Below are 21,914 nucleotides of genomic sequence, written 5' to 3'. Positions count from 1 at the left end.
TGTGTGGTGGATGTGCAGGCAAAAGAACTATTTAAATCTTCAGTTCTTCTGGGTTCAAGGATTCATTCCAACCTATGAGACAACTATGAGACCTTGTCATGGTGCTTACATATGTCCAACTAGCCTCCCTCTATAGAACCTGCCCTTTAATAACAGCCATGGGGATGTTAATGTGCTCACCTAATGAAGTCAATAAGTCTGTGAAGCTGTACTTCATGGGAGAGCTCTATGTTTGGGCAGCCATCCCAGTAACAAAAATTTATGCCAGCCTGATGTTCTGTCAAACCTAGATGACTAAACCATGGTATTAATCCTATGTTTAAAACAATTCTGTGACATTTCATTCTTTAATGTTAATTTGCCTACTGATATTCATACACAAGTATTTGCTTAGTTGTACCTTTGAATATTTCTATGATATAGTCATACATAAGTGCTATATATGTAAATAGCAAATTGTATTCTAGTAAGAGGTAACATAATAAAGTCGAGCATTTCAAAGTTAGAATATGCTAGAAGGAGTGCCTGTGCTCGTTTAAATCCTGCAACTGGCTACAGTCCTCATGGAAAACAATTTTCTGACAGTTTATTTGAAGAGTCAGGAGAGACAGACATGCTGAAGAATTTACTTTCTGCTAACAATTACCATTGGCCATAGGCCACTCTAGAATGGTACCTAAAGAGTTTCCGCTAGAGCAATTCCCAAACAGATTTTTTTTCAGGATTTGAACATTTTCCTCGACAGTGTAAACTCCTGTATTTCCACATGTCCAAAGCAATGTTTTAGCCATTTTTGTGTCTGCTCAAGGGCTCTCAAATATGCTGTCTTTTGGAAAGGTGTAACAGATCTTTGGGAGAAGGGATCTCAATTAAGTATAAAGGTTTTTGAGAAGCATATTAATGGGAAATTAAATCAAACTGCTCAGTTCACATCTTTTGTGTTAGCTACTGCCTTGTCCTGTCTTGGTGGAGCAAGAGAATCTGTGTTGCAGTTCATTGCTGGAGCTTAATGAAGGTCACATTACAGGTCTTCTGCACTTATTTCCACAGGCTTTGCAGGCTGACCAGCTGCATATTTATCTCCTTACTACACTGGCACTGAATATTTCCTGTGATTTACCTTTCACCAGGATAAAACGACACAAAAATGTACTTCTCACTGTCTTTCTGCCTCTGGTTAGATGATTATAATGCAAGAAATGCATCTCATTTTTTAGAGACATCTGTCTTCTGTCTTTGCACAACCATCTCTGTACTGTTATTTCCACCCTGTAGGAAAGTCAGGCCTCATGGATCAGTCTCAGGCAGGTTTCCCATGGATGACCTCCATGTGAAAACCTGCACCATCAGGCCACTGTGTTGTACTTTGGAATTATTACAGCTGTTGGCTCCTGAGATGTGCGAGGGAAAAGACCATCTGGACAGGATGTAAGTGGCTGAGACTTCTCCTAGAGGTAAGCTCCAGCCAGGCAGCAGAGCTGCCATGGAGCCTGCCAGCAGAAGAAATCCTGCAGGAGGATTTGTTTCCTCACATTAAGGGACCCACAGCACCTGGCGTCTTCCCAAATCCCGGAAAGAGTTCCCCATACACGGGGAGATAGAGGGCCCTGTGGAAAGGTGTCTTCCTCACACTAAGGAAGGTGCTTTCTACCTTTACCGATGCTGCATGGTAACATCTGCTCTACACGCATCCTGGTTTGAAGCCATTTCTTCGGGATCGTCTGTGGAGTTCATAATGTTTTTCAGAGCATTCTCTCACAATAGTTTCAAGCAAACAAACAAACAAAAGATTTAATCTGCAATGAGCAATGTTTTCTTTTCAGAGGCCTTTTATGCTTGTTAAGGAAGAGTTGTCTGAATTAAATGCTGTCAGATGTCCCAGTGCTCCTGACAGATAAACAACAGGATAATTATCAGTGTTGTAACATTCCAAGTGAATTTTTTAATATAACTTTACAGATTCAATACTATTTTTAAATAGAACTGTTTCTTAGCTAAATTCATTAGGATGTTTATCTTGTTTTCAGTAGTGTGTTTCTGGAGGTAAGGGGATATGGGCTTTCATTTTTACAAGGCCAAATAAATATCTACTCTGCAGACCTCAAATGGGAGACATCCTTTAGCAAATCTTCATCCTCCTTTGGTTTATGGCTGAATAAGCACCATAGTCTCAGTCCCAGTATTCTTTTTTAGTTGTTTGGTGCTATCCTTGCTCTAAAGCTAATTAGAACAATGGCTTGACAACAGTCTGCATGGGAAAACTGGTAACATTTTCAGATATTTTCCTAGCTATTTTTTCTCCGTATTTAAAAAGTCCTTGTGAATTTAAAAGTGTTAGGCAATAGAAAGCAACTGAAAGACCTGCTGAGACAAAAATGTTTACTTCCTTTGCAGATGCTTCATCTTACTGTAGAGTCATAGCAGATAATTCATTTTTGAGAATGCAGCTAAAACTTGTACTGCTGTAGTCCCACCACCGTGAGCAGAGGAAAGTGCAAAATTAAAGCACATTGAATATCTGAGGGGTATGATAACCCCTTCTTCACCTGGCCCTGTAAGGAGGACTGACTGTACAATGACATCCTTACAAACCTTCAGCTACTACCTCAGACAGCTAACAGTTATAGTGCTGAGTGACAGTTGCCTAGCCCTTTACTTTTCATTAATAAGTGACTTTTTTCCACAAGTTTGATAAGAGACCAGCTTCTCTGCCTCCCAAACAATGATAATGGGGGTTTGGCCTGAATCTTGTGCCTGTATGCATGTGTGGAGGTGCTCGTAGGCATATGCTGAGGTAGGGGGGCAGTCCATTTTCCCTTCCTACTTTTCATTGAGACCATCAATTATTTGTATTAATTATCATCATCTATAGGTTCTTATATGAGCAGAACAGATATCAAAGCAAAGATCGCTGTGCGAAAGGTCAAGGCCACAATTTCATCAGCAGTTTAGGATTACATATGCAAGCCCTTCTACCAAAGGAAAGAATAGCCACTGTGAAGATCTTTTTCTTGCCCATATAGCACCCACTCCGTTACATCTCCAGAAGTGCTATGTAGTCATGCAATGGTTCTGGTTAAAGCTAGACAGAAATATAATCACAGAATCACAGAATGTTAGGCATTGGAAGGGACCTTAAAAGATCATCCAGTCCAATCCCCCTGTGGGAGCAGGAACACCTAGATGAGGTTACACAGGAATGTGTTCAGGCGGGTTTTGAATGTCTCCAGAGAAGGAGACTCCACAACATACCTGGGCAGCCTGTTCCAGTGTTCTGTTACCCTCACTGAGAAGAAGTTGCTTCTCAAATTTAAGTGGAATCTCTTGTGTTCCAGTTTGAACCCATTACTCTTTGTCTTGTCATTGGCTGTCACCAAGAAGAGCCTGGCTCCATCCTCGTGACACTCACCCTTTATATACTTATAAACATTAATAAGGTCACCCCTCAGTCTCCTCTTCTCCAAGCTAAAGAGACCCAGCTCCCTTAGCCTTTCCTCATACAGGAGATGCTCCACTCCCTTAATCATCTTTGTTGCCCTACACTGGACTCTCTCCAGCAGTTCCCTGTCCTTCTTGAACCGGGGGGCCCAGAACTGGACACAATATTCCAGGTGTGGTCTCACCAGGGCAGAGTAGAGGGGAAGGAGAACCTCTCTCGACCTACTAACCACCCCCCTTCTAATACACCCCAGCATGCCATTGGCCTTCCTGGCCACAAGGGCCCAGTGCTGGCTCATGGTCATCCTGCTGTCCACGAGGACCCCCAGGTCCCTTTCCCCTATGCTGCTCTCTAATATGTCATTCCCCAACTTATACTGGAACCTGGGGCTTTTCCTACCTAGACGCAAGACTCAGCTTTGGCCTAGATTGATTTTTTCAGTCTAGTTCACTACACAACCAAACAACTGCTTACACCAGTATGTCTGAAAAGGCAGTACAAAGCCACAGGTGACTGACTGTCAGAATTGGATGTATAGGTTGTCTTCTTTGGTGTCAGCCTTGCCTAATGTTTGCTTAAGCTAATTGTTGAACTAAGCATAATCAGGCATCAATGTGGGGAGATGTCACTCTGGAATTTGGTACCTTGGCAAAGTCTCAGATGCCCTGTAAAGGAATGTCAGGGAATATTGAGCTTGACTTGGCTTAGAAGCTGTGGAGAATAGGAATATCAGGAGACATAGTTCAAACAGTCATGCTAGACCTACTTGGGTGGTCAAGGTGAAACTACCCTGTGATACAAGGACCTTTCTCTGTTGTAATGGTGCTCTGAGATTCTTTCTGAACAGCACAGAGAGACAGTACATTATTCAGATGTGATGTGTCCAAATGAGGATCCTAAAAACTTCTGTTCCATATTTTCTGTAAACACAAGCAGATGTTGCTGTCATTGATCACCCCCTTTCTTGAAAAATGTGAGGGCTGTAAGCTTCCACTAGAGAAAAATCTGGCTCCAGAGGTGATATTCAGGTAGAAGCACAGCAGTAATCCAGCACTGTCCTAGAAGAGCACTCCTGCAGACAAGGAAGAATCTCGTTACTGCATTTGTCTCTCTCTGGCACTTAGCAATAGAGTTTGGTGTTAAGTAGCAAGTTATTCTTCACAGCACAAAGCTATGTGAGTGGCTGAAGGGCAAGAAGCAAGTAAAGATCTTTGTCTTACTCTTTTATCCAGTCGTGTTGGAAGGGCAGGGAGACTTCCCAGGATTTGAGTGAGTGACAGAAGTAACATGCTTTTGTTGTATTCATACAGCACCTAACCCATTTTGGCTCTGGTATAGAATGACAGTCCTTAGGCAATCTTGAAATAATTCTTTTAATCATATTTTTCTTGATTTACTCTCTCCTCAGGAATGAATTGTCCTCAAATGGAAGATTAATAAATGTTTTCTTTTGTTGAAAACTAAAGTATTGTTTAACTTTCTGGAAGCCTTTGGGCTTTGTAACTTTCTAAGTAAGTAGAACAAAAGCTAGTTTTACTCATGAGGGAGCAAACCAAACTGGATATAAATTTGTCTTTCTGCACTTCCTTTCTGCCTTTCAAGGAAAATGTATATCCTACGATCAGTATAACATGAAAGTTTATACAGCTCTATCTAAGGGAGAAGGACCTTTCATAACTGCAAGATTTTCTAAAACAGTGCCTTTTAAACTGATTGACTATAAGTTTTAATACTTCTTTATATGGTTTTCTGCCTCTTGGGCATAATTCCCATGTTGCTATAAGCAACTGCTGGTCATGTCAGTATAGTGCAAATTCTATCTTCTTCTTTGCTAAGAGAAGGGAGAAAAAGAGTTGAGCTGGCTGGACTGCACAGAACTGGGAGCTTGTTACCAGCCTCAGGAAAAAAATCATCAGGAAAAAGGGCTGAGCAGCCGAGTGTACAAAAAAGAAAAGGAAATCTATTAAACCTACTTGTTCAAAATTTCCTGCCCTGCTTGGGTAGAAAATGGACAGAGAGGGATTTTCACATTAAAAAAAGAGGGGAGAGGGATCCTCTAGATGATGTTAATCATTCCAATTTACTTTGACTTAAATAAACTTTCCTCCTTACCTTTTGGAAAGAGTATACACTGCCACAGTGACAGCCATAAATATAAAAGGGCTCCATGGATATTTAATGGTTTATTATATTGACCTTACAAACCAATTACTGAGGCTAACAGCAGATTGCAACTGAAATACAGCTTTCACGAGTTAAAAGTCAGAGAAATGCCATAATGCAAAAAGTCTTCAAGGACAGGAACTTGGTGCTGGACAGTTAAGTTTTGAGCTGCACTAACAATAGACCTTATGCAGGTCAGAAACAAGAAATGAGAAAATTACAAAGGGAAGGAAAAGCAAAGTAAAAAACTGGGGAAAAAGTTATCACATTCTCAAATTTCCATTTGTTTTTCTTGTTAATACAAATCTTTTTATAACAAGCTGAATTTGAATATTTAGTTCAAGCTAACAATTTAGTTCACAGCTACTGTTATCTAATATGTGTAATTAAATCCTGGAAATGAAGGCTTTTAATCACCTACTGCTGGTCAAGACTGTTCCACTCTCTTCGACACTGTCAGTAGCACAGTCAGAGCTCAGGCAGAGACATCAGGATGTAGATCCTCCACATTGTGTGCAAGTGTCTCTTTTTACAGTTACCGGAAAGGACAATTTTTCTACCTCCGTACTCTAATTCTGACCCATTGTTTCCATGTCTTTTCTACAAATGCCTGAAAACTCAGCAGTCCAGAAATACCAAAGCATTTTTTCTAAATATTAGCAAAATAAGCTACTTCCACTTTCCAAAATATTTTAGACATTTTTAAAAGAAGTCTGCTTTGATGTCTCTAAGATTTATATAAATATATATAGATAGATAGATAGATAGATACTTATATATATACTTATATATATACTTATATATATATATTCTATTTGGCCAAAACAGAGTGTTGCTTTCTACACAATTTCACAAGTAATTTTTGCTGCAAGTTGCCACGGTGCAAGTGTGAGGTAAGGTGGCTGACTCTCATCTCCCACAGTGTTCACAAACATGTGGCAGTGGTGTCCAGAAGCGAGATATACCTTGCAAGCAGCGCCTGGCAGATGGAAGCTTGTTAGAGTTGCCAGAAACCTTCTGTTCCGTGCAAAGGCCTGTTACTCAACAAGCCTGCAAAAATGAGGACTGTCCCAATGAATGGCTTCTCTCTGACTGGACACAGGTATGCTATTTGTATGCATGAGTGTTGTGCTGTTCTTGGTGATGAATTTGCTCGGTCACTTGGGGTGAAGGAGCCAGAGGACCTCAGACTGCCCAAAGCATGTTATACCCAGTTTTGTCCTGTAATCTGTCCTTATCATCCTGGTAGGGGATGTGATCACTAGCCCAATGTTCCGCTCTGGAGATTGTCTCCACAGATGTGGTTTACCCATTCAGCCAAATGATTAAGACCTCCCTTCTGGCATAAAAACAAGTCACGCTCAAAACAATAAATCCCTGCCTCTGTCCATGTCTATGCTTATGTTCATCCAAGACATCAGAAAGAGTAATCTTTACTCCTCCAAGCTAAATGCTTTTTCTCCCCAAAGCCTGGCTGTTCTGATTTCAATAGCCTTTTCCTCCTGGGGCCACTCCAACCTTTCCCTATGACACAGGGAAGAGAAGGGAGGGATTACTGCAGTCTGCTGTGGGCATATCCTTGCAGACGCCAAGCCTCATTCATTCTAGGACACTGCTTGTGTAATGTTAGGTAGCTACTTCCTTCCTTCAACTTAAGGATGGCAAAACAAACTCACTCTACTGAAGTGTTTTGCAGTTCCCAGGCTCCCTTTCAGGCCTCAAATGGCTTAGGGAAAAAAAAAAAAATATATATATATATATATATATTTATGAAAGTATAACTGAAAATATAATTTGATCTTTTAATGCCAGTAAGCATGAAAATCATTCTCCATATTGCAATCTCTGCCACCATTATCCCAGTTCTCTTTCATGAAAGGAGGTGGAAATTCACTTAATTGTGAAAGAAACACTGGTCACCTCACACAGCTGTCCCACCTGCACCCTTCGTATGTTGATCTACCTTGTCATTTTGCTCAAATAAGTGGATGTTCTTGTGAAATTTGCTGCCAGAAGGCATTTAGCCATTCTAGCAGGGAAGATGGTAATTCTACTCCCTATTTGTCCTCTTTCACAGGAAATTGCTGTGTGGTTTATGTTGACATCTGTACAACTCCACCTTTCTGCCTATTGACACTTGCTAAAATCAAATCTGACTTCACTCTCTCCTCCCCATTTCACTTGAATGCTGCCACGTATTTTCTCTTCTTACTCTTAGTGTGTTTTCTCCCCCTCACTTCATTGCCAGTTCCCATTACCACATGTGTGCATCCACATGTAACAGAAGTACACATCTATCTTTGTGCTACCAACTTTACAGCACTCAACCCGCTTGACAGCACAGGCTGCTGCCTGGTTTCCACTGCAATGGCACTGCCTGTATTCTCGCTGTCTGTGATGCTGTATGCATAAATATGAAATAAAATAGGCATGCTGAATTACACTGAACAATGCCCACTTGTGCATCAGGCATCACAGTCTGGTATTAGAGGACGTGAACTCCTCTGTGTAAGCCATGTGTGGGAACTACCAGGCTGAAATAATTCATTGGTATTTGAAACATTCATTTATTATGTCTAATAGATCTGCAACAGTAAAGCTCAAAGATTAAGTTTAGGCCATATTTAGATCTATCTGTGAAGGGCAACTCAATGTGGTCTGCTCTTAGGCATGAGCATGAGTTTTTCCTGCCAGCAGACACAGACACATAGAAACAAAATGCAAACACAGCCTTCGTACTGTAGCCCAGTACCACTAAAACAAGTGGCATAATCTGAAAGCAAAGTGCTAAAGGGAGTGTGGAAAGATTCAAAGCCTCAAAGGAAAGAATATATTTCATCTCCCTGCTGTGCCTGCACTGTTTATAACTGAATGGCCAGGTGCTGCTCTGCTTTATTCCACTGTGATATTTTGAAAGCTATAACTGATCTGCATTGTAATATGAGTAGGTAAAGTGGATGTGGAGGTGAGGGAGAGGGTGCTACAGGGAGCACCCTTTTCTTTCAGTACAACTTGCTCCTGATGTTTTTCCTGTTCCTAGTGTTCTGTGAGCTGTGGAGAGGGCACCCAGAGTCGAAATGCCATTTGCAGAAAGATGCTGAAAACTGGGGATTCTGTCATCATCAATTCCTCACTGTGCCCACCTTTGCCATTCTCATCCTTGATCAGGCCCTGTGCACTAGGCACCTGTGCAAGTAAGTGGAAAAGATGCTTGGGAGTGTCTGGGGAAAGGGGCTTGGATGTCCATCTCTAAGAAATCCATGGTGTTGTCTACTCCATAACCTCCTCTTATGCTAGTGTTACTCACTCTTGCAGAGTGGCTGCTGCTGCTGAGCTTTTCTCTCTGTGAACAAGTATGCTTTGTTTAACAATAAGGCAAGTCAGCGGACGAGAGCTATGAATTTTATTGTTGGAGCTGGGTCTGAGCCAATGTGCTGGAAGGGAGCTACTAGTTTCTGGAAGAGAGCTACTAGTTTCTGGAAGAACTGGCTCAAAATTCTGACCCAAATCAAGATCTAAATTTCACAGCTGGAATGTAGAGGCTCAGAGATACAGCACAGCAGCCTGAGGGCAGCTTCAAATAAACTCTCTGCTAGAACAGCTGCAAAGAAAACAGTTGGTAAAGCATTTTGTTGAAGATCATTTAAACACATATTATTTCAGTATGTCACTCAGAACCCTCTATGACCTGGGATTTTTAATGAACTATGCAACACAAGGTAGATGCATTTTATGTTGGTAATTCATGCGTTCCTTGTTGCCTTTCACAAGAGCAGTAGTCTTCCTGTATGCCCTTCCCTGGCTTTCAGTAAGCCAAGTGGATGTGCAAAAGCTTGAAAGTCAGCCTAGCTTCATCTTAAAGCTGACTGTGAACACTGAAACTGCTAAATGTTGGGTATGCCAGGGAGGAAAGAAGATATGACATTCAGAACCAAAGCTGGTATGAAATGTTGCATGGTATTTACTAATAATATACATATGCTTCTTTATTTAGTGCTTCATAACAAAGATCTCTGTCACAGAGATTTGGAAACTGGAAGGACACACTGAACTAGTGTACCTGAGTAGTACTGACCATGTTTTTAAGTCTAATCCAGACAGATTTGCTCTGTTCAACTTCATTCTCTGAGGCAGCAGCACTTCCACTCTTCCTTAAGCTGTGAGCTGCAAGATCATGTTGCCTTTGAGGCCATGGGTGGTAAACACTTGTCTTTTCAATGTATTAATTAAGCAACAATCTACATTTAAATACTTAACAAGAACTACATTTTGACTCATTTTCTCTCCCTCCCATAAAGCTTTTGTCCCTGGCTGTTTGGTTTCTGCATGTTCCCTGGGCAAGACTACTTTTGCATTCCTAAAGTGTGTCTTCTTATTCCTCTTATTTTGATTGCTCCAACAGTTCAGCAGCTGGTGGCCAGCTTCTCCCATTACTGTGTAATGGGTTGAAGGCTTCCAGCACCACAGTAAACTGCTTGTTTTGTTTAATGGTATCACATACTAACAGTATTAATGATATTTCAGGGCACAACAGGCCAGCTCATAAGCAAAGCCCCCATATTATGGCCGTAAGGAAAGTTTACATCCAGACAAGGAAGCAGAAGAAGCTACACTTTATTGTGGGCGGGTATGCCTACTTGCTGCCCAAAACCTCCATTATTCTCCGATGCCCCACAAGGAGGTTCCGGAAATCAATGATCACTTGGGAGAAGGATGACAAGAGGCTAATCAGCTCAGCTCACATCACCATTGCACCCTATGGGTACATGAAAATCCATCGTTTGAAGCCTTCAGACACGGGTACATACACCTGCACAGCAGGACCATCCCAGGAGCATTTCGTAATTAAACTAATTGGAAGCAACAAGAAGATCATTGCTGGGCAGCCAACTGGTATCAGGGAGGAAGAGGCCAGGAGAAAGGCCAGCTCAAATGAAGCCTTGCGAACACAGGAGAAACATATCAATGGGATTCTCTTCAATGGGAGCAAGGCTGAAAAGCGAGGGCATCTTGCTGATCCCAGCAGCTGGTATGACGATATTATCTCAAGGCTGCTAAAGCACAGGGGATGGCCAGGGGAAAATCTGGAGTTCTGGGAAGCCCAGGAGTCGACGGAAAGAAACACATCCTCAGAGGAGGACCAGAGCTGGGAGTATAGCCTGCCATTTACTATCGTCACAGAGCAGAAACGCTTGGATGATATCATAAGAAATTTGTCTCAACAGCCTGAGGAGCTTAAGGATGTCTACACTGAGCAGCTTGTTGTGCAGTTGGCTCATGAGGTTTTCAAGAGCCACTTGGAGCACCAGGAATCTGTCCTCAAAACATCAAGGCGAAGAATAGATTCAGCCTCAGTGGAATACCCTCTCAACAGGCATGTTTCTGGATTTACTAGCTCCCTGAGGACATCATCTGCTGAAACAATTTTTCCCAGCTCTGTAGACCTGGCAAATGGCTTTCGCAGACCTCATCAAAAGCCTGCCATCCTCCGAAAGATTTCAGCAGCACAACAGCTTTCTGCTTCAGAGGTTGTTACCCACCTGGGACAGACAGTGGTCCTAGCCAGTGGCACACTGAGCGTGCTGCTTCACTGTGAAGCAGTGGGAAACCCAAAGCCCACCATCAGCTGGGCTAAGAATGGAGAGGAAGTAAAATACAGTGATAGGTAAAACATATTATTTAACTTTTTAGAAAATAATCGGTATTTTGACAGTTCAGTTTCCATGTTTTACTACCCATCAGTCCCAGGGACAAAACCATTTCTGGTGTAGTTTGTTTTCATAGCAGAAAGAAGGAGTAACACATGTGAAGTAGCAAACAGGGTACTGTAACTCTTTGGCAAGGTCTGGATGTTGGGTCAGTCTGTGTGACAAACAGGAGCTTTACTTCTGTTTCAGTAAGTAAAAAGAAGAGTTCATAAAGTGCTAAAGCAAATAAGTGCCAAATGCAGTTAACAAAGCACTCCATGTGCTGTGTGTATTTTCCCATGCCAAGGTGGAGGTTTCTGCTACAAGATAGGTTTTCAGATATGAAGGCTGATAATTGTTTATTACTAGTATTATTATTATTATCCTCTGTTGGAGATATGAATTGCATTTCTCACAGTGCTCCATCAGGGTCTGTCTAACCTGGTTGTGGTAGCAGAAAACAGAGAAAGTGAGGCTCTGCCTTCCACATGTGTGCAGAACTGCCCAGGGCAAAACTCAGGGGGCATTAGAGTCACCATTCCCTGTGTGTGTTCTGATAGAGGCTAGAAACTGTGAAAACATACTTTATGGTTATTTGCAGCTAATCTGTCAGCTCAACACGCTGATATCTAAGCACTCTTCTGATGTGAAGTGGTGCACCCTTGTCTGTTCGAACTCCCAGTGTGCTGGCCCCAGGTGTAGTCTGAGAACTTGAGTAACAAAATGCTTTTATCAGTGTCCCACAGACATGATGCTTTTTTGTCCTTCAGGTGGCCTTCAGGTGACATGCCTGTCACTGCATGTTATTTGTTTGTGTGCAACAGCACACAAGAATGAACTATTTTCAATTCTAGTTATAATCTTAACTGTGTTGATAACAGACAGTGTTCTTGTGTATACTTGAGATTTTATGCTTTTGTTCTATTCTGTGAGAAAGTGGTACAAGAATAGGCAGAGAGTGTAAGAAGCAGTTACATTAACCAACATGGTGTAACGAAACAGCCCAGCAATCTGCAAAGTGGCTCTTTCCACACAAGATACTGACCTCAGTTAGGACATCTGAATTTAGTCATAAGGTCAGCTTGGGAAATGGGGAAAGGTAGAGTCAAGGCAAAAATTCATTTACAGTGTGGTGCTTGTGGATCTTCCAGTGGAATATTGATTTAGGTACAATTGCTCCTTCTGCATAGTTATATAACTGGTTTATTAGCTCCTTTCTCACTTCAGCAACTGAATCACTCCAAAATCCTTGTTTTCTCTAACCGAGTTTCATGGTTCTTGTCTCTGCTTCTGTATCTGATGGCTAGTAAGTGTATCAGGTTTCACAAAAAAAATTATAACTTTTGCAGGGGGAGGGAACACTAAGAAAAATAATACATCTCTTGTGGAAATCACATGCAGTCTTAATCAAGACTTGGGCCTATAGTATCTCTTTATTTGGCCATATTCCTGTGAAAATATCTTCATTGCCCCCCAAAAATTTTGTATACAGATTTTCCTTGCCAGTGATTCCATTCTGTTGGAATTGTGTCATTAATGGATTTTTTTTCTTTACTGGAAATGACCATGATTTCTGTGGTATGCTTGAAAGGGAAGGGAGGTTACATTGAGTCCATGTGTGGTTAATGCTGGACACTGCACTCATGAGAAAATTACAAGTTTATCTCACACTGTAGAAGTAGCCATGGTGTAGCAACAGGCAGATTCATTCAGCTGACAATGAAACCGTCTTACAATATCTGACATTTTAGTTTCATTTTGTTTTAATTTTAGAATGCCTTTGGACCTTTTTTTTTTTTTTTTCCTTTCAGTTTGGCCGAAATAACATTCAATGCCATGTTGTCTTTCTGAACTATCAGGCAACTGAGTGTGCTCAAATGTCTATTGAAAAGACTCAAGGAAGTACAGTTTATTTGCCAGTTACTAATGTTATTCATTGCACCTCTTCTTTAATGGTTGAGGCAATTTCCCCTTCGTGAACTTCATTCTGCATTCATCATTCATAGTTCCTCCAAGTTGGTGGGTGGAGCACAAAATGATAAGTGCTCTGAGCTTCAGAGATATTCAGCATCTGTAACTTTGGAGTTAATGGAAATTTAGAAGATATGGTGCATATGAAAATTGGGTTGTGGATATTTTGCTGGGTTCTTAACAGTAGTATTCTGGTTTTGTCTCAGAATGCTCTTGCTGGTTGCCAATCAGCATGTAAATGAAAGCTGCACTTCAAGCAGTCTCGCAGTGTCCTGCTGTAAACAGCAAGGCCATCTGCATGTGGTGGTGTTCGGTATGCTAGAGCTGTCAGCTCTGCAGCTTGTCTTCTTCACACTGTGCCAGACACTGAATGGAGAAGAGAAACCAGTTTTCCAGCCCATCTCTGTCTCAACGGGAATAAGAAAATTAATGTAGATGAGCCTTCCTGTACCAGCATCAAAGAGAGACACTTTTGGTGAGGAAGGTCAGAGAGTCGAGCTGAAGTCCCTCAGCTGATGCCCTACTGAGTACACTGAGATTCCAGTGGTTTGCGGTTTGTATAGTGATTTTTAGAGTGTAGGCTGCTGGTTTTAAGTAGGTTGATAGCTATGTCTATTGTGAATTACCAGATATTGAGATAAAGGCACTCACTTTCATGCATTGTAGCCATAGATTTTGTCTGGACCAGTGATGTGGCAATGAATGATTCTGTTCCCATTGCCCCCCTTCATGAGCTGCACCATCTACCTAAAATTATTTACAACTCCTATTACATAGCTTCACTTGAAAAAAAAAATGTCTATTTAGCTTTAGTCTATGTACTGTCACAAAAATATGTAACACAGGTCCCAAAATTTGATATTTTCAGTCACCCAATAGAATGAAAACATATGAAACAAAAAGAAGCAGCAGGTGAAAATATCTGTGTTGTTTCAGTAAAAAAGCCTTGACTTGAGTCTGCATATTCAGCCTGAGTGCAAATTTAGCATGAGTGTCCATACTCCCTTCTAAGGTTAAAGTATCAGGTCAACTCCAGCATGGGTTCTGAGTGAAGTTTCAGAGACTCCTAGTATTTATATCAAAGTCTGGAGACTTCTGTAAATGGTAGAAAATGTTTTGTTTCAAAGAAAATTCAGATTAACTTTCTTAGGAATCCATTTTAAAGTGAAAAATCTTGGAGGGATTTGTGCATTGTTTAGTAAGCCTTCCAAGTATACTGTAACTTCCATCACTCAGAACCTGTCAGTACTTGATAATTCAACTTTTCCAAAATGGAAATGTATTTTATAACTAGACATGAAGCAGAATGTAAACAGTAGGTGATACAGAGTTAGATGTTTGCAAGGTGCCATCTGAATTAGTTACTGATATAGGTCCTCTAAAATAAATTTTTGTTTTGGAGATAATGCAATGTGGAGCAATTGAGATGAGACTGATTAAATATTAAGCTGTATTGAGTCCATAAAGGAGATTCTGAAGGCATGCCGCTGACAGAAAGAATTGCTACAGCTGGTACTTTTTTCACCACTGACAAGCAACTCTAAACCCAATAAAAATAGCAATCTATGAGCAAATAGGGAATCCAGCCAAAATCATTCTATACAAAGAAGGTTAGTAATAGATCTGCTTTCACGAAGAGCAGTTATGCCAAATTGTGGCACACAAATAACAGAAAGAATTATTCAAGAGGACATCAGCTTTGTTTGTAGAAAAGGACATTAAAACTTGTGTCAAAAAGAAAGGAAGATGGAGCTGCACTGAAGCTGGTTTGTTTGTGTTTTTTTTAAAGGCAGATACCTACCTGGCCTCTTTCTATTTCTAAAAATATTTGTGCTGTATCTTGAGGTGACTTGAACTGACGAAGAAATATTTACATAAGCAGAGCTGATTAACAATAAATTATGTTCCCTTGTGTTTTATGAGGTGTGATATTAAGCAATTTCTTACCTCAACCCAAAGGTGACAGAAACATTTCTAAACAAATTTTTAGGGTGTTGTGTGTCTTAGATGTAGGACTCGCCGGTCAGCCTACATACTATATTTGCACATATGCAAGTAGAACACACAACTTTTAACTATTACATGCTAGTATAATTCGGGACAAATTCTGAAGCTCTAATGAATTCCATGTAGAGGTAGAACCAGTCAGTGTTAAACTAAAAAATTAACATGCAAGATACTGATAGATGCCGACACTATTCTTGTAAGTAAAGAAACTTGTTATTTGCTGGCACTGTTAGCAGTGGCTTACTAGAAGACTGCCCTGTTTATGACTGAGGGTTAAGAAAGAAAAGATCCTTAAAAGCAGAAATGGGGAGCGGATTCTTTCAACCACTGGGGGATTTTTGCTGTGCAAGAGAAGATTAAATTTAAAAATTATTAATGTTTGTGTTGCAAAGGTAAATTTTTCTAGACGCTTGCAAATCTTGGTGGACAAAAGGCAGCTCTTTCCATTTATTAATAATCATAATTATTATTACAAAAAAAAGGGTCAAAAATAATTTTAACTCTGGATTTTTTCCTATAACAGATTTTGGTGGGTGACCATAATCCCGTTTGTTTTATAGATTTACCACACATAGTGTTGTGCAAGATCAAGTGTCTGCTGCTTTTTGGTCCATGAGACAACAGTTTTCATTAGGGGGGTGGAAATAGAAAGAAACTCATTAATTCCGGGACCAGTGAGCAGACATCTATTGCATGTGTGTTTTACAGGCATGTCGCTCCCCCGCTTTCACCATTGTCACTGTCAATCACAGCCTCAGCTAAGGGTTTATGTACAGCAGCTGCTGAAAGTTGCTGATGAGAAAAGTAATTTATCATTAGGTTTTATCAACAGTTTCAGCTAAAACCTAAGAAAAAGGAACAATAATCATGAAATATCCTGTGCTGAAAACAAAGATGCATAAGGTACAAGAGCCCGTGGACTGAATTCTTGTTTTAACAAGTCTACGTCAGGAAGTGATGGAGTTACACCACTGTAAAACCAGACTGTTTGTGAAAAGAAGCAGTACATAAAAGGTCTAAAGCCATATTCATCCCATCTAACCATGGGAAGTCCACTGAGATCACAGTAGGCTCCTCTTGCTGCCAGGGGAAAGAGAGGAAAGAAAGTTGGTTCAGCCCAAGAAGGAGCTGAGTATGCCTCTCTGCCTTCACTGACTGTTAGCAGAGCAAAAAAGACTGCTGAGTTTGTGCAAAATACTCAGCAATCCAAGAATTTGGAGCCTATTTCAGTTTTGACACTGAGTCTGCAGTTCACTTCTTTGTGCTTATCTTCAGCAGGTTTCATTTTTCTCTTGCTATAATCTAGCTTGTTCTTTACTATTGCTACTCCTACTTTGCAAAGCAGAGGCTAGGCAACTAATTCAGCATCATACAGAAGTGACACAGGAGAGGAGGAGGTTTCACAAACCAGGGGTGATATCCTAAGTACTCAGTAATCTTTCTCTAATACACACGATCAGAAGCAGAAGAACTGGGAGTGAGATTAAAATTTAATTTAAGTAATCACACCTTGTAGTCTCAACAGAAGACTTTAAATTTCTTAATAAAATTTTCAATACAGCCTCAAGGCCTGAACTGTAAAAAATTTACCCAAGCCCGAAAAAAATCCCAGTAAATGTATTCAAGTTTACACGACGTAAGAGACCATTACATCTTTCTTTCTGCTTTTTACTCCAGGATGCTACTTCAGCCTGATGACTCCTTGCAAATTCTAGCGCCTGTCGAAGCTGATGTGGGTTTCTATGCTTGCAATGCATCCAATTCCCTAGGATCTGACTCTGTCTCCATTGCTGTCACTCTAGCAGGTAATAGTTCACTCCCTGCACTTGCAGGATGGTCCCTGCCCCTTGTATGATTCTGAACAGAAGCTCTTTGTGGGGGGAAGAGATGTCTGTGGAAGCTGAGCAGGCAAGGTAGGTCCACAGAGGTGATAACGCAGGGTGTGAACTCTGGAAGAATCTGAATCCAACTTTCACAGTCATTTTGTTAGATTTGTGGATTTCTGCAGGAGATGAATGCTTGTTCTCACACGCTGCATCTGATGTGGTCTCAAGACAGCTCTCATCCTGGTTATTCACAGCCAATATGGGCAGTGCTGTCCAAGCCTCCCAATTCCTATGCCTCATTTTAAACCTATTGCTGGCCTCTTCAAGTCTAACAGGCTGATCAAAGGACTTACTGAGGTATACGTTAGGCAAGCCTAAAAAATACCAAAGCTGAAGACCTAGCCCCTTGCAGGATCAAGCCCTGTATCATATTTGATCCATTGTGCCACAAACATGGCTGACACTGTTTCAATTGCTGGTGAATAGAGGTTCACAAAAAATTAACTTGTATGTTTATATTTCTCTAGTAATGGTTGAGTTGTACAGCAGACTAAATATCCTTTGTTAGTTTAGATTTCAGTTCTAAAGGAAACCCACCCAAATAAAAGCCAGCGGAAATGGGAGGTAGTGCATGAATCCAGCTGCTTCAAGGTTTGTTGGTAGGAAACATCAGCTGGCTCACAACCACATCAGAACTAGCAGAAGAACAGAACAGGAAATGTGAATGAGGAGCTGTTGGGTAAGATGAAGGGATAGAAGAGACAGCTAAGGATCCCGACAAGGCAGAGAAGCCTTAGAGGAAGAATATTCTATTTATCAAAAAGACAAAATAAAACATCTTAGGAATGCTGGGAAGCTTATAGATTTTTCAGACATCTCTTTTTCACTGCTTTACAATGTGGAGACATTTGGAGACATTCATTGTGCAGACAGTGACCACCAGCTGCCAGTGTATGATATATGATTTGAGGAAGGAATAGCTGTTGATGACCTTGAGGTTTTTACACTAAACACAGAGAAATTTTCAGGTAAGATAAGCATAAAGAAAATCTAAGAATACAGCAATGGTGAGCACTGAAACTCTGATCAGTAAACCAGCTGGAAAGAGATGTTTTCTGTCTGTTAGAAGGAGAACAGTTTAATCCACCAGGGCGGAAAGGGAAGATCTGCATCAGAGCTACATATTATATGTAGGTAAAAACAAAAAGATTGATCCTTTTTACAATGCTGTATATGGGGAATATCTTTGTTGAATCCGAGGTAGCAGGGCAGTGGTGCTACTGCTAAGACAGTATAATGTTGTATAAGGAACAACTCTGCAGTAAAACTCTGAGGTTGCACCACCAAGAAGCTGAAAATGAGGTTAAACAATATTCAGTCAAAATTGCTATTCTGTCCATATTGCTCCAGTGAGTTTAAAAAGCCATAGTATACAACGTAATTTGTGGAGACATTTTTGTGTGAAAAATAAACTAGAAAACTAGAAAAATAAATATAGAAAAACAGAAAAATAAACTGAGGATCAGGTATACATGTAGAAAAATAGAATAAACTGAGCATCAGGTATACATGTAGCACAGGAAAGCCATTAGATTTTTTTTAAAATTATAATTGTAGTGAAACCTTTTTAGATGAATTAACATTCATGCATTCCAGACTCAAGCTGAACACTGCTTAGGAACTGGTATAAATTTCCATCTTGACTCCAAGGCAAAGAGCTGAACATGTTATAAAATGAGGCCATAAATATCAAAATGAAGTACTGAGCAGTTTTTGGAACAAAGCAACAGCCTTTTTGGCATAATGGAAGTACTTTCTCTGAAAAAAAATTGAAAGCCAAGACCATCTTTAGAGGAATCAGGAATGAGGCTGAAAGCTTATTTCATTGAAGATTTTTTTGATTAGTTTAGCACATGCATGGAAAAAAAGACAGTGGAATATGTTTCCATTTTTCTCAATGGTTTGCTAGTCTTTTATGGGTTGAACAGCTAACAAATTTTTAATCTTTTGATGAGATTGTGGAAGCCAATCAGGAAAATAAAAGGCTCAAGGATAGTTGAAGAATTTATCTTTTCTCTACAGGCTTTGCCACAAAGCATACAAACTTTTGGAGATATTTCAACAAGAAAATGTAACATTTTATTTTGTTATTCTTAGGCATTAAAAGTGATGAGAGGAAAAAAAAATAAAATACAAAAAAAACCACCCCAAACTGATATGAGAGAAATTCCAGGTGAAAGCCCTGGAAATACAGCTATACGAAGCAACTTATATTTAGGGTTGAATTAAATTTTCAGGAATCTCCATGAGCTCAATGAAACCAAGCTCTTTTTCTCACTTCCATCTTTTCTTCGTTGGTCACCTCCAGATTAATGCACAAGTTAAACCAGTGGTAGACATTAACCTAAAACTGCCGCTTCTGTGGGCAAATGAAGATATCTGAACCTGTTTGGTAACTGACCATTTATTTTAAAGAGGAAAAAAATGTGTTTCTAGATTTTTGGATGAAGATGAGTTTGAAAATACAACACTGACTCAAAAACAACCAAATCACACACTTTCTAAATGTTGTCATCTTCTGCCCCTCATTCCAGTATCCTGCCTACAGAACATTTTGGCTGGGGCAGGGGAGCTGCCTTATTCCACCTCTGTTCAGCTCTGCTGCTTCACTCTCAGGGCCAAGTCTCAGTATTTCTGACCTGTTCTGTGTCATGTAGGTGTGCCCTTGCTGTGTACCTTCATAAGGAGTTGAAGAAGCCTCCTGGAGCCTCCAGTGGTGGGTAACTCCACAGCTGATCCCACATAGACATGCACATCAGCAGGGGAACACCTTGACCTACTTGCTTGCTGCCACAGATGCTGGAAGCACACTGAAAACAATTTGAAATATTTGTTGTAGGCAGAACAGGTGTCTTTGCTAGAGGTAAACAATGCTAACACATAGCACTGTTACTACAGGCTTTAGATAAAACAAAACAGATTATCTGACAGAGGGGAACTTCTTTATGTCCTTCATCTTATGATATCCATTATGAGGAAACTTTCTGGCTATGGTCTGGTCTTCTCAATCCCAGTGTTTCCACTGTAAGTTAAAGAACATATGAACGATGTGTAGAAACAGCTTGCATGTTGCTGTAAACCTCCTGCACTTTTAATATGCCTGTAGTCATTCCTTGGGCTTCTTTTTCCTATGTTCGGCCTTTGGAAAAGGGTGGTATTTTTATTGCAGTACCAGGAGAACACCTTGTTGCAGCTCCAATTGTGCTGGCGTTCATTGATTCAACTGGTTCTCATTTGTGTCCATATGGCTTCAATGCTATTCTACCTCTGCTCTAAGTATGCTTTTTCTTTTTCCAGTACAATTTTTCTCATGGAATTTAGTGGCACTGTAATATTATAAAGAACAGGTGGCCTCATATTCCAACGTTTTCCCATATCCACCTGTCCGGTGTATATAGTATAACACAGAGTGTCCCAGGACATCTATTCTATGCGAATCTGCTGTGCTTGGTCTGACAAACTGCGGTGCTTCTTTTATACAGGAAAGCCACTGATAAAGGCATCAAGAACCACTGTGATCAACACTGAATCACCTGTTGTTACAGTTGATATTGGAAGTACAGTGAAAACCATCCAGAGAGCAAATGTTACGATTAGCTGCCAGGTTGCAGGTGAGAAATTACTTGATCTGCCATGGAAGTGCCTTTGGCTATAAATTTCTGTGGGGTTCTTTCCTATATTGGTGTCTGCAGGAGTAGCTGGGTGAAACTGCAAGGTTTTTCTGGGACTCAGGAAAACTTCTTTACTTCCATTAATTTTTAGCAGAGAAGTTGTCCTCCTTTTATCAATACCAACTAGAAAATTATGGTGGCTGAAGAAAATCGATCTGGGACAATATCACAGGAATCTTTGTTAGAGATCCATGTGAAAATCTGATGTGGATATAACAAAAGTGATACACATTCCTACTTGTTGGGGAAGTTTGATGACAATGTGAAAGCATGGATGGACTTTTTTCCTCGTTGATGGGGTTTTCAAAGTCCACACCACTTCTTTTCCTGCCAGATAGTTTTTTTTCCAAATTAAGGGTGTGTAAGCACATTCTTTTTCTGATTTTTCTTTTTTTCATCTTGGAGTGCAGGAATTTGGAGGAATTCTGCTGAAACAGGGTTCTCCCTGGAACTGTTTTCCAGCCAGAGACTGAATGTTCCTCAGTCTTACTACAGCAGTTTTCCTCTTTCCAATGGTGACCAAAAAATCTTGACCTTATCTGTGTGTTGGAGTTCTATGGCTGTTGGTGAGAGTGGTGTCAGTATGGAGTGGATGGGTGGGGGAAAAGAGAGAGGGCTGGAAAATCTCTCAAGACCCAGGGCCAGACCTTTGATTCATTACACTTTCATCCATAGTATGAAGGGGAACAGGATGGGAAGGGAGAAGCTTATAAAACACAAAGTGAGCTATGCTGAGTGTTACACAAATATCTGTGGTGGAGACTTGTACTAAGTCCCTTAGGCCCTTGCTTTAGCTTCTTTTCCCTAGCAGCTACTTCAGATGACTCTAAATGACATGGTTTAGAGGTGGACTTTGCAGCGCTAGGTTAGTGGCTGGACTCGATCTTAAAGGTCTTTTCCAACCAAAACGACTCTGGTTCTATAAGGATCTGTATTGCAAATATACAGATGTCCTGCTTTCTGTACACTTCCTGCTCAGTTTAAGCACTTAGTGGTTTTTGGTTTTCTTTCTTCAACTACTGCCAGCCACACTCATGAAAATTCTTAAGTAAGAAGAGTATTTGGCTCGAGTTTCACTATTTGGTCATCT

At 40.5% G+C, this 21,914-nt stretch overlaps 1 protein-coding gene across 2 annotated transcripts in view; it reads left to right on the top strand.

Annotated features, from left to right (window-relative positions):
• ADAMTSL1 (ADAMTS like 1) overlaps positions 1 to 21,914 on the top strand; it is a 197,409-nt gene that overhangs the window by 136,979 nt on the left and 38,516 nt on the right. For both annotated transcript variants that reach the window (XM_082074285.1, XM_082074284.1), the window contains exons 17-21: positions 6,525 to 6,704; positions 8,643 to 8,796; positions 10,127 to 11,267; positions 16,945 to 17,072; positions 20,636 to 20,764. In XM_082074285.1, coding sequence (XP_081930411.1) covers positions 6,525 to 6,704; positions 8,643 to 8,796; positions 10,127 to 11,267; positions 16,945 to 17,072; positions 20,636 to 20,764 — 1,732 coding nt within the window. The remainder of the gene's footprint in view (positions 1 to 6,524; positions 6,705 to 8,642; positions 8,797 to 10,126; positions 11,268 to 16,944; positions 17,073 to 20,635; positions 20,765 to 21,914) is intronic.

Source organism: Streptopelia decaocto (genome assembly GCF_964273445.1).
Source record: "Streptopelia decaocto genome assembly, chromosome: Z".
Classification (NCBI taxonomy): Eukaryota; Metazoa; Chordata; class Aves; order Columbiformes; family Columbidae; genus Streptopelia; species Streptopelia decaocto.
Note: the sequence above shows the minus strand (reverse complement) of the source record. Positions and strands in the feature narration are given on the sequence as shown.